The following is a 12,500-nucleotide window of genomic DNA, read 5'->3' as shown; positions in this document are numbered from 1 at the left end:
GAGCTGGTTTTTTGTGGGTTCTAATGTTCCCGTTAGGAATGAATCAACGCTGAAATAATATATGAAATGCATCATATATGAACTGCGAATATGAAATCAAGTGAAGCTATGATCCTCGCAGTTATGAACGCAATTTTTGCGATTGCGTAAAGAAGCCTGAAAAATTCAGGACTTCAACGGGGTTTGAACCCGTGACCTCGCGATACCGGTCCAACGCTCTAACCAACTGAGCTATGAAGCCACTGACGTTGGGAGCTGCGAGGATCATAGCTTCACTTGATTTCCCGCAGTTCATATATGGTGCATTTCATATATCATTTCATCGTTGATTCATTCCTTACGGGAACATTAGAACCCACAAATGACCAGCTCCCAACGTCAGTGACTTCATAGGTCAGTTGTCGCGTCGCACCGGTATCGCGAGGTCAAGGGTTCAAACCCCGTTGAAATCCTGAAATTTTCAGGCTTCTTTACGGAATTGCAAAAATTGCATTCATAACTGCGAGGATCATAGCTTCATTTGATTTCATATCCGCAGTTCATATATGATGCATTTCGTATATCATTTCATCGTAGAAATATTTATGTTTGGCGTCTAATTTTTAAATAAGCGCCGCCCTCGAACAAGGGCCACATTTGAGGGGCGAAAAATTAAATAAGCGCCACGGCGTTTATTCGAGTAAGTACGGTTCTCGGAAAGTTTGCAGCCGAGTCGAACCTACGACCTTCCGCGTAATTAATGGACTATGGCAATAATGCTCCATTTCGACAATTTTCGATGCTGGTGGCAGTATCCAACGAGGCTCCTATAGCTAAGTGGTACTGGAGCATCCGAACCAGTGATCCGAAGGTCGTGGAAATTTTGAGTTTAGAAACTCGAAGTGTTGAGTTTACAAACTCGAAATTTGTGTTTACAAACTCGAAATTTTGTGTTCACAACCTCGAAATTTTGAGTTTAGAAACTCGAAATTTTGCGTTCACAAAGTCGAAATTTCGAGTTTGGAAACTGGTCAGTGTAAAATGCAGATTAATGTAACAGTTATAATTTAACTGTTATAAAAGCCAAAACCTTTTAGAAGTGCTAACAGTTAAGCCTAAATATTGTTTTGTGCCTCAGTAATTAGGCCTAAGGTTAGCAATTCTGACGGGTTTGGCCTTTTTGAACAGTTAAATTATAACCTGTCTTCATTTTACCCCTTGTCTGCAGTCTGCATTTTACTGCGACCGTGAGTTTACAAACTCGAAATTTCGAGTTTGTGAACGCAACATTTATTATTTCTAAACTCAAATTTCGAGTTAAGAAATTCTAAATTTTGCGTTCAGGAACTCGAAATTTCGAGTTTGTAAACTCACGGTCGCAGTAAAATATTGCGTATATTCCCCGCAAAAACTCCAATTTCAGTCGGAAATTCTCTAAATGTCGAAAAACAAACAAACATGTCCCTTTCGCAGCTCCCGTTTGTTCCTTACTAATAGGGACTTTAAGATACGGGGACGCGGACGCCTTGAAGTACGCGACCGTCGAAGAGAGCCTGGGTCGAGAACACAGCGTTCGTGGCGGGAAATTTAAGTTAAGGTTCTTTGCGAGCGACGCGACGAGTTTTTCGAATTCACTGATATGGCTTCTTTCAGGGAAACTCGAGAAATGTTGTGTTTAAGTCATGCAATGGGCTTTATTACCGATGCAGAATTCTTGCTGCTCTATGAGGAAAGCAAGTCAGATAATTTGGATTTTCCTTACCAAGAATATCCAACATTTTCTTTGCCGGACAAAAATAGAGCTGAGTGTACAGCCAATTTAAGGGTCGAGAAGCATCACATAACTCGCCTTGAAGATGCACTGCAAATTCCTGCTGTATTTAAATGTGATCAAGGAACAGTATGTGATGGAACTGAGGGCCTTTGTATTCTTCTCAAGCGATTTGCCTACCCTTGTCGCTACTCCGACATGATCCCGATATTTGGAAGGCCAGTCCCAGAAATCTGTATGATAAATAATACTGTGATGGATTGGGTATATGAAAACCACAGGCATCGTATCATGGATTGGAATCCAACCGTTTTGAGTGCCATCCAGCTCGAAAGCTACGCTGATGTAATTTCTAACAAAGGAGCACCACTTACAAATTGCTTTGGTTTTGTTGACGGAACTGTTCGTCCAATATCTAGACCAGGAGAAAACCAGCGCTTGGTATACAATGGGCACAAGCGTGTACATGGGTTGAAGTATCAGTCGGTTGTGGTTCCAAATGGCTTAATTGCACACCTCTATGGGCCAGTAGGTAAGGCACTTTCCGATCATTTCCTAGGGGCCGGACAATTTAAGATACACAATATAGTATTAAATAAGTCCTTTCGACATTTTTCACTCAAATCTTTTTTGACTTGAAAGTAAACTAATGATGTTTGAGCTCTCTTTTTGATGTTTTACTGCATTTTATTTTTCATTCAACAGAAGGAAAAATGCACGATGCAGCAATGCTGGCAGAATCACACCTGTATGACAGCCTCCAAACACATGCTTTTTCAACCACTGGACAGGCTATGTGTATTTATGGAGATCCAGCCTACCCCCTTAGGGTGCATCTTCAGGCACCTTACAGGCATCGAGTTTTAACCCCGCAAATGCAGGCTTATAACCATTCCATGAGTGCTGTTCGCAGCTCTGTTGAGTGGCTTTTCGGGGAGATAGTGAACTATTTTAAATTTTTAGACTTTAAAAAGAATTTAAAAATAGGTCTAAGTCAAGTGGGAAAAATGTATATTGTCTGTGGGATTCTGCACAATGCACTGACATGCCTCTACGGAAATACCAAATTTCAGTTTTTTGATTTAGATCCTCCATCACTAGAGGATTATTTTGCTTGATTGTTCTAAATGGACTTGATAAAACATCCAGCCAAAAAGGAAGAATAGTGTTCCATATAATGATAAACTTTAATATATGCTAAGTCATTGCAACGTTGTGAGCCTTTTTACACCGCAAACATTGAAAAGGTGTTGTAACTTTTTGAAGAGAAATGTTGTAGCTACTGTAAAAAGATTAATTTAAGATTAAAACAATTTTCTGGAGAAAAGTACAATTAATGCTTCTTTTTAGTCTACCTTTTTTAAAGGTTTAATGGCATAAGACATGAAATTGTTTACCAATTTGTACTCTATGATCTCATAAAATCTTACCGACCTAACCTTAACACATTAACAAAAACTGGGGGGAGGGGTAGATTTCAAGTTGCCTCTTGCTTTTAAGATAAATGAATCAATCAATACATATGGCCATGTGCAAATTATCCCAATACATGGCATCAATTTTTGGGCAATTCACATTATTGCAAATGACAGAAATTTAACACATGCTTAAAACATATGTTTTCAATCAGAAGTAGCAGTTCTTGGGGTGAATGAATTGCATGCACAGAGGATCATACAAATGCTAAATATCAATGGATGGACAGTAAAAAAAATTGCAGGGGTGACTAAAAGCTTGTTATGGTGAATGTTCATCATTTCCCTTCCTGATGTTTTCCTTAATCACATCCTTTATAAAATCCCAACAAGAAAATCACATCATCAGCAAATGTAGTTTCAGGCCTCAACAAGGTCACTTGGGTACAAGTTTTTCAATTATTCCCATCAGAGCCTGAGATTGAGTTTGCTGTTGAATCAAAAACAAATTTTGCATGTCTTGAACTTGTTTCTGCTGCTGTTGTTGTTGGTCAATCATGGTTTTGAACATTTGTGCCATACTCTCTTTTTCTTGCTTCTGCTGTGCCTGCTGTTGCTCTAGCATGGACTTAAACATCTGTGTTTGTTGAGTTTGGAGGGCTTGCAACTGCTCCTTTTCTTGCTTTTTCAATTCAATTTCTTGACTTTTCAGTTTGAGATCTTCAGCTGCTCTTTCTTTGAGATATTCAACTGCTTCACTTCCACTTCTCCTGCTCTTCCTTGCTTTGCTGCTTCCTTCTTCTGATTTCCGCTTTTGAGTTTTTCCCATTGTTTCCATCGCCTTTTCTCGCATATCCTCTGCCTTTCTCCTGTCTGCCTCTAGCTTTTCCTTGTTCTCATCAATTGCCTCCTGCATCTCAGTGTCAGCTGACTCCTCCATGGCTATAATTTGCTCAACTGCAGCATCTAGCTCGGTACGCTCTGGGGTTATTCCACTTTCTTTCAACTCCTGAGCTTCTTGCCTCTTAAATCTTTGAATAAGGATTCCAATATGGTCTCGAACTGCTCTCTTGTCAACAATAAAATGAGGATCTTTCACACTGTTAAGGTTGTCAGCAATTTTCTGCCACAATGCACTACGTTGAACAGACTTTTTTTTGGCACTGTATGGATTCACAAATATGATCTCCTTACACAAAACAATATCATGTAGAGGTGTCCAGCTCATAATTCTGCAATGTAAAAAATACACCAACCCTTTCAGTTTCTTAAGAAGGGAAACAAGAATTCCTTCAATAATAATAATAATAATAATAATAATAATAATAATAATAATAATAATAATAATACTAATAATAATAATAATAATAATAATACCCTAAAAATAACCAGTTGATGCACATGTTGAACATTATTGGAACAGAAAATTCCAGCCACACAAAAACTGCCTGAAACAGCAAAAAGTTTTAAAGTCTGTGATTTTTCCATTCTTGCCTTCTGCTGTTGATAAATGTGCTATAGCCTGCATATTTTTTTTCAAGATTTGCTGACTTGTAACTGTGCTTTGACTCCAAGAATAACACTTGAAAATTGTTGTCAATAACTTCTTTTTAAGGTTTTCTCTCCGGCTATTCGGATGGTCTTCACTGTAAAGGACATTTTTTGGTTCAAAAATACATGATGAGACTTGCTTTGGGACGTTTGGAATACATATGCAACAAATTTACCGCTGAAAACTTACTTGGGTTTCGAAGCCATTCCCGGGTAGATCCTGAAACTGAAATCAGTCAATGTATGAGTAATTCACAAAACAGAGGCTATTGCCGAGATTGCTAAGTGTTATTTCTTGCCATTCTGCATTGTTTTAACGATATTTCAGCAATTTTAGCAGATGTTTAGGGCCTCTTCATATGAGCCGGTCAACCGGGCTGGCTTGGTTTCTGAGATCTCGCCTCGCCACTTATACTCTTTCCTATGTATAAATTTCGATGAAATTATTTCCATATGAACACTCCAGCAACATAGCTTCGCTTTCCCCGCACAGAGGCCACTTTCGCAACACAGCGGCGAAAATGGCATAATTTTTGTCTTGTATGTATTTTTAAGCGACTTTGTAAATAGAAAATAACAAAGGAGATACTTAAACATCCAAAATAACACAGGCACTGTTAATGAAAAGGTCTGTAGAAACCAAAAAGACCACCAATTTACTCACGTTCTATCAGCAACGCGAAAAGCCTTTATGTCACGTCCGTCGACGGCAAGAACGCAGCACATCCAACTTTTGTTCATGCGCAGTGAAGGTCTCAGGTGTCATTTTACTTCCGGTTCTCTTTCGCGACGTCCGCGTTCCTGTATCTTAAAGTCCCTATTTTTGACTACTCCTCAGTCTTAGGCCCAGGTCCACACGAATCCGGATATTTTCTTAATCCGCAGCTTTTTCTTTGCGGATTCGGCTTCCGTCCACACGTATCCGGCAAATCCGGCATGAGAATGCTTAAGTCTCCAGAGTGGAAAGTTTTGAATACGCAAAGGATATGGAATTGTGTGGCCGTTCGAACCCGGATATTTTCAAATCCAATGACATTACAAACTCAGATACAGTCTTCAGTCTTTACCACGTAAATATTCAATATGGCCACTGCACGAAATCGAAATGTTATCGTTTTTCCTGTTGCCAACTCGCTTTGCCTGATGGCGCATGCTCTGCTGACAATAGTCACAGAGGAGTCCTGGATACTAGAACGAATCCGGATACGTGCGGACGAGGAACCGGTACGTTACGTGTGGACGGGGCCTCACAGAGAGGTTGGCCAAATTATTGCGAACAAAGAAAAGAAAACCTCGCGCACATTTGTCTCTTGATCTTACCGTGAATTGAACATCCTTCATATCATTAGTATTTGCTGGCCTTTTAAAGTCCACCATCGTATATCCACCCGTTTGGTTGACAGATTGAATTGTCAGGTCTTGCTGTGCATCTTTTTGTGGAGTTCCGAAACCAGCACTCCAGTAGTCCTGTCCAAACGACAAGGAAAAATTAATATTCTCAGCAACAACAAAAAGGAGAGAGAAAATGCACAATTCACTGTGTACGCGTTTGTTGGGAGCATCTCAATATCATCACAATTTGAATATAAAAAACACAGGAAATAAAGCTGTTTCTACTTAGCGAGTAAATTATAAAAGAAAGTATTTTGGCTTTTCAGTGTACTGAAGCAAAACAAGTGGGATGGAAAGGAAATGAGTCGTTTCAAACCTCTTTCACCAGTTTATTCCCTTATTTTAACCATTGAAAATGGTATTTGTTTGCTCCAAGAATTAGGTTCGGCACATTAGAATTTCGACGTGTCACTTAATCATTTGGGTCGAACCAAATAGGTATTAGGTTCGGCACATGTGGATGACGAAAGCTTCGTTACAAAGGAGAAAACAAAAAAAGGCTACTAACAACAAACGAGGTCTCATCAGAAACAAAAGAGATCCGAGGAACAAACGAATCGTTTGCATGAACGAAAAATTGAGAATTGGTAGTTACATGTCATTTCAATTTGCATCAGAAGACCGACTCGCTCATTCTAATATTAAGTATTTTGTAATATGTGGAAGGGGTGTTCTCCCTAACCCTAACGGGAAATATCGGCCACAAACTTACAATAAAACGAACAAAGTTAGGGGCCGATTACATGAGCCGGTTAGGCGAGCTGGCTCGTTTAGTCGAGATCCTGGCACGTATACACCAAAAATCAAGTTTGTGATTACATCATGGAGAAAAATTTCAGCTCGGTTATCCCGGCTAACCGGGCTGAGATTTTTCCATGTGATCGCGTTCACCGGGAAAGCTCGTTAGCCGGGCCAGCGATTTCTAACCACATTACTCCACTTGAGAGCAAAATCAGGGGCACCCAACGTCAATTGAAAATATCTGTTCGGAAAACGATTTTAGACGTAGAACTTTCGAAACTTTTGTTGTAAAATTTCTTGCTTGCTTGCCTGTCCTAGGATTTTCGAACATCTAAAAAATGGTATAATTGCCCATTTTAATGGATTTTTACCCTAAAAAGGTCACCTAGAATTTTCGGGAGCTTTTTTTTGGCTGAAATTTTCGAAAAGGTAAGTTTTGATCCCTACAATTTTCGGATCACTAGACTTTAAGGACGTTCGCGCTAATTGTTTGTGCGCAACGTTACTGCGCAGGTAACGGGACTGTAATATGTCACGCATTACTTTGAGCATTAGTGAAGTTGAGGTCTTAAAACCTTTGCAAAAACCGTGGACGATAAGTCTTGCACAGCGTTGGATCAGAGAAGATCGTGATCAGTCAAAATTGATTTAAAATATTTATGAAAGTCAAGTAGACTACTGCACGACTGATATTCGCGAGGTTTTATCAGTCGTGTACTAGTCTACTTGACTTTCATACAAATTTTTCAAGCATCAGTTAAAATAACATGGCGATAAAAACGCCGAGGAAAAAATTCCAGGCCGGCAAAAGAATGGCACATTTATTTCCTAATTATCATGAAACTTCAAAGAGAAGTGAGCGGGAGGATGGAAAAGCTCTGGAAAAGGTAGCTGATCGAGTAGACTAGTGGCTGAAAGTTTGGAAAACTCGAGGACGAACCGTTGCGTAAATTTAATGGGGCTGTTTCTTTTTAATGTTTTTATTACCCTACGAACTTAAGTTCAAAGTGAATGCATGTTTTTAAAGCTCTTTTCCTTTACTTTCGTGAAAATTAATTGAGCAGTATTTTCGTCCTCGTCCGCTTGAATAGTGCGGACCTGCGTGGAAACAATCAGCGATTGAATTTCAGAAAAAAACACACTCCAGAGGATGAGCATGACGGCAATGGAGAGATATTATACAATACACCAACCAAATGAAGATGACCCCTTCTTAAAACTTCGTTGCTATGCTCGAGAAAGGTTTTTTTTTCGGTAAAAACCTTTCATCTCTTCAACGATCGATCCTCTCTTGGGTTCCAGTCCTTGCCCGACAGGTCACGCAAAAGCGTGACAAACAAACTTTTCCAAGAGCTTTGCAAAATCACATCAATTTTACTCGTTCAGATCATCGGTGACCCCTTTTTTTTTTAATCATGAATCACTTACTTTACTTACTATCTACAAAATATGATGAAATGAAAAAAATTCTCACCGTAAGAAGTTATCTTTTTTTAACGTTTTCTTTCCTCGTGCCATCGAATTCTGGTAGTGGTTGCAACGGATAGAGCTTACGAAAACGCTCGTCGAGGATGAACTCTACTGTTTACCACATCCCTAGCGGCATACAATTATCTAAAAATCTCACTCCTAAAAACCTATGCACGGAAACTTTCACTCCAACAGTTTATTTTTATGATTTTCGATGGATGAGCAGATGAGCCTACATCTCGCTATTATGACCGATTTCTCGAAATTAAGGCATTTTTCCACTGCCATTTTCTCCGAAACAAAGTCGGTGACCCCCATTTTTTTTTCATTTTTGGAGTAAGTACTTTATGACCTAACTCTAGGCGAGAAATGAAGAAAATCTCACCGTAGGAAGATTTTGGCGCGAACGTCCTAAAGCTAGGAAATCCGAACAGATGAAAGATTTTTTGGGGATATAGATATGCCTATATCAACCGTTTAAATACTAAAATACGTTTAACAATGCTATGTTTAAGTGGTTTTGAACTATATTCTCGTTGGGTGCCCCTGCAAAATGGCCCACTGAATAGTCGTTTTTTTCTGTTTAAATAAAGCATAAATAAGATAGCAAACCATAAGGCCTCTTTAAATTGTAGAATAGTGAATTTTAATAACAATTTAGCGAGACAAACGTCTCTCCACTTCTTCTTCTTCTTGTTATCTTTTTCGCATGACATATTCTAAATTTCGTCCAAGCCGGGCTGGCTCACCTCATGTAATACCGGGCTGAAAGACATCCCGGCAAACCTGACCACCCCGGCTCATGTAATCGGCCCCTGGAAAGACTCAGTGGGAAAAAAAGCGACTATACAAATAGTGAGTCGCTTAGCAACTGATTGAATTGAACGGGCATTGAACTCAGTTTTTCCAAAAATGAAAGTGGTTTATCGATCGTGCAGTATCTAGGCTCGATATCCGCCGCTCACTCGAGTTCGGGTATCCTTCCCGAGAAGAGGCGGCTGGACGCGTGAGCGATAACTTGTCTCGGTGACTTAAATTCAAATATAATTTTTGCGAAGTTCATAGTTGCGGGAAAATAGCATTAGACATCCCAAAACACTGATTTTAACAAAACAATAATTACATAACAATGCCTAAAACGTATGTGCGAAGTTTCCAGATGATACGAGCTTGAGTTTGTAAAAAAATGATTATTCAACCAGCGAATCATCAACAAAATCTTCGGCCGCTTCAGCTCTCGGTCGACCTCATCGGCCCCCTCGTTTTGCCACCAATAAACTCAGCAGTAATTCAATTGATCTTCAGGAATTTTACTTGCTCTTACATTAGCGAAGTCTGAGGAGAAAATTGCAATAGCAATGGATTTGAAAGCCGTATTTTGACCTTTGCGCCAACTGGAAAATCAGTGAAGTTTCCGAACTCAGGCGGTAGAAAACGACACAATCCCCTTTCTCCAGCTTCTCGAACACTTTTCGTTGTCGAAATCCTGGATGTTTCCTACCTTAAAAGCACTGCAAACCTCGAACCGGCCGGGTCAAAGAATACCTTCGCAGCCAAAAAATATTATTATGCCAGAGAGATTTGTGCAGGCGAGTTTCTGATTGGCGGAGATTAACAATGGCTCACCTCAAGCGTCCAGCCGTGATTTCGGGAGTGAGCGCTGGCTCATTTGCCGGAACAGCGGCTGGTAATCGAGCCTATGCAGTATCTAGGTATCATTGTAACAGATTGTAACATGGTTTATGGCATTTTCAGCGAATAGCAAACAGAAATCTAACATTAACTGTCAAAGTAGCAGCAGATCTCTAAAATCTCTACCATTTTGGTTTATAATTGCCAAATGTTCCTTTTCTTTAAGGAGCGCTTAAACTCGATGTATCAGAATAAACTAGGAAACAAATTTATCGCGGAAGCTCTCCGCTTTTTGAATCGCTCTTACGCCTTTTTAAGGAACTAAGACACTAGAAAATAAACGCGCGAGAGATTTGGCAGTTACATGGTGACACAAACGAAAGATGATGAAAAAAAAAAGCCTTAGAATACTAGCTAAACACTACATAAACTTACATAAAGGTAATCGGAGGTACCGAATCCACCAGCAGCAATATCGTAATCTTTCATGCCTGCACCATTACCCATTGTGCTGAAACCCACTCCGCACCAACCAATGTTCCTGCACTTCATTTTAAAGTACAACATTCCAGTAGTGCCGTTGTAGGCCCATTTCAACTCGAAAGACCCATCGGAAGACATGAGGCTCACGTAGCGCATCATCCCGTCGGGCATGGTTGTCGACGGTGATGAGCCGTCACGGCCACCGCCACACTCACCGAGAACGGAACCGTCAGCGGCGCACGCCATCGCAATCAGGTTGTATTGAACTGTCGAGGATATTCTGCCTCTTTTCGAGTGTTTCGGAAACATCGAGCTAGTGATATCTTGATCGTCCATACCGTACATAATCCAGACTTGAGTATTGCGCTGAAAATTAAATGAAAAACGATGTCAGAGAATACCTATTTAAAGAGATGTTCCATGTTAACCGGCCGGTGAATTAAATGAAGCGGTTTTTTTCGGTGTTGCATGTAGTTGACTCGGAGATACCGTATTTATTCGAATAAGCGGCGCCCTTGAATAACCGTCACATTTGGGACAAAATATCAAATAAGCTCCACCCCCTAATAAGCGCCCTGGTCCTAATGCGGCGCTTATTCTTATTCGAGGAATTTCGTCAAATTAAAAAAAAAAAAACACTAAAAAGCCCCTCTAACTAAGGAAGGCAAATTTATTTGCATCAAAACAGATGTTCTTCAGTTCAAGGTGATTGCATGCCGTAACAGTCAAATGGTGACTATCAAAAGACGTTTCTGTTAATCACCGTACAGAAATATTTCTCAATTCAAGATAAGATCCTCGCAGTTATAAACGCAATTCTTGCGACTGCGTAAAGAAGCCTGACAAATTCAGGGCTTCAACGGGGTTTGAACCCGTGACCTCGCAATACCGGTCCAACGCTCTAACCAACTGAGCTATGAAGCCGCTGACGTTGGGAGCTGCGAGGATCATAGCTTCACTTGATTTCATATCCGCAGTTCATATATGATGCATTTCATATATCATTTTAGCGTTGTTTCATTCCTCACGGAAACATTAGAACCCACAAATGACCAGCTCCCAACGTCAGTGACTTCATAGCTCAGTTGTCGCGTCGCACCGGTATCGCGAGGTTACGGGTTCAAACCCCGTTGAAGTCCTGAAATTTTCAGGCTTCTTTACGCAATTGCAAAAATTGCATTCATAACTGCGAGGATCATAGCTTCACTTGATTTCACGTCCGCAGTTCATATATGATGCATTTTGTATATCATTTCATTTTAGCCCTTGTCTGCAGTCTGCATTTTACTGCGACCGTGAGTTTACAAACTCGAAATTTCGAGTTTGTGAACGCAAACTTTATCATTTCTAAACTTAGAAATTATAAATTTTGCGTTCACAAACTCGAAATTTGGAGTTTGTAAACTCACGGTCTCAGTAAAATATTGCGTATATTCCCCCCAAAAACTCCAATTTCAGTCAAAAATTCTCTAAATTTCGAAAAACAAACAAAGATGTCCTTTTCGTAGCTTCCGTATGTTCCTTATTTTTTTGGACCACTCGTCAGTCTTAGGCCCAGGTCCACACGAATCCGGATATTTTCTCGATCCGCAGCTTTTTCTTTGCGGATTCGGCTTCCGTCCACACGTAACCGGCGAATCCGGCATGTGAATCCGCAAGTCTCCAGAGTGGAAATCCGGACATTTTCAAATCCAATGAAATTACAAACTCAGATATAGTCTTCAGTCTTTACCACGTAAATATTCAATATGGCCACTGCACGAAATCGAAATGTTATCGTTTTTCCTGTTGACAACTCGCTTTGCCCGATGACGCATGCTCTGTCGACAATAGTCACAGAGGAGTCCTGGATACTAGAACGAATCCGGATACGTGCGGACGAGGAAATTCGATTTGAATACCGTTACGTTACGCGTGGACGGGGCCTCACTGAGAGGTTGGCCAAATTATTGCGAACAAAGAAAAGAAAACCTCGCGAACACGTGTCTCTTGATCTTACAGTGAATTGAACATCCTTCATATCATTGGTACTTGCTGGCCTCCTAAAGTCCACCATCGTATATCCG

General features: G+C 40.3%; 3 protein-coding genes across 4 annotated transcripts in view; 1 reads left to right on the top strand and 2 right to left on the bottom strand.

Annotated features, from left to right (window-relative positions):
• LOC138041020 (uncharacterized) overlaps positions 1–12,500 on the bottom strand; it is a 119,235-nt gene that overhangs the window by 93,159 nt on the left and 13,576 nt on the right. The window lies entirely within an intron of this gene.
• Positions 1,619–2,868, top strand: LOC138041021 (uncharacterized). The gene is made up of 2 exons (XM_068886785.1): positions 1,619–2,282; positions 2,456–2,868. The coding sequence occupies exons 1-2, from the start codon at positions 1,619–1,621 to the stop codon at positions 2,866–2,868; spliced, it is 1,077 nt and encodes a 358-aa protein (XP_068742886.1).
• Positions 2,923–10,569, bottom strand: LOC138041022 (golgin subfamily A member 6-like protein 7). 2 transcript variants are annotated; one of them, XM_068886787.1, is made up of 4 exons: positions 10,387–10,569; positions 6,037–6,183; positions 4,907–4,942; positions 2,923–4,397 (listed from the first exon to the last, which is right to left on the bottom strand). In XM_068886787.1, the coding sequence occupies exons 2-4, from the start codon at positions 6,048–6,050 to the stop codon at positions 3,602–3,604; spliced, it is 846 nt and encodes a 281-aa protein (XP_068742888.1). In that variant the 5' UTR covers positions 6,051–6,183; positions 10,387–10,569; the 3' UTR covers positions 2,923–3,601. The 2 variants fall into 2 exon arrangements, with proteins under 2 accessions (XP_068742888.1, XP_068742887.1); XM_068886786.1 differs by lacking the exons at positions 6,037–6,183; positions 10,387–10,569 and adding an exon at positions 5,381–5,499.

Source organism: Montipora capricornis, chromosome 3 (assembly GCF_036669925.1).
Source record: "Montipora capricornis isolate CH-2021 chromosome 3, ASM3666992v2, whole genome shotgun sequence".
Lineage (NCBI taxonomy): Eukaryota > Metazoa > Cnidaria > Anthozoa > Scleractinia > Acroporidae > Montipora > Montipora capricornis.
The sequence above is the reverse complement of the archived record's forward strand: the minus strand, read 5'-3'. Positions and strand labels throughout refer to the sequence as shown.

Coding starts and splice junctions, on each gene's coding strand:
- LOC138041022 (XM_068886786.1), bottom strand. CDS start 5,457: ATGAACAAAAGTTGGATGTGCTGCGTTCTTGCCGTCGACGGACGTGAC. Junction 4,943..5,380: donor TTTCGCGTTGCTGATAGAAC/GTGAGTAAATTG, acceptor GACTGATTTCAG/TTTCAGGATCTACCCGGGAA. Junction 4,398..4,906: donor GGAATGGCTTCGAAACCCAA/GTAAGTTTTCAG, acceptor TTTACATTGCAG/AATTATGAGCTGGACACCTC.
- LOC138041021 (XM_068886785.1), top strand. CDS start 1,619: ATGGCTTCTTTCAGGGAAACTCGAGAAATGTTGTGTTTAAGTCATGCA. Junction 2,283..2,455: donor ACACCTCTATGGGCCAGTAG/GTAAGGCACTTT, acceptor TTCATTCAACAG/AAGGAAAAATGCACGATGCA.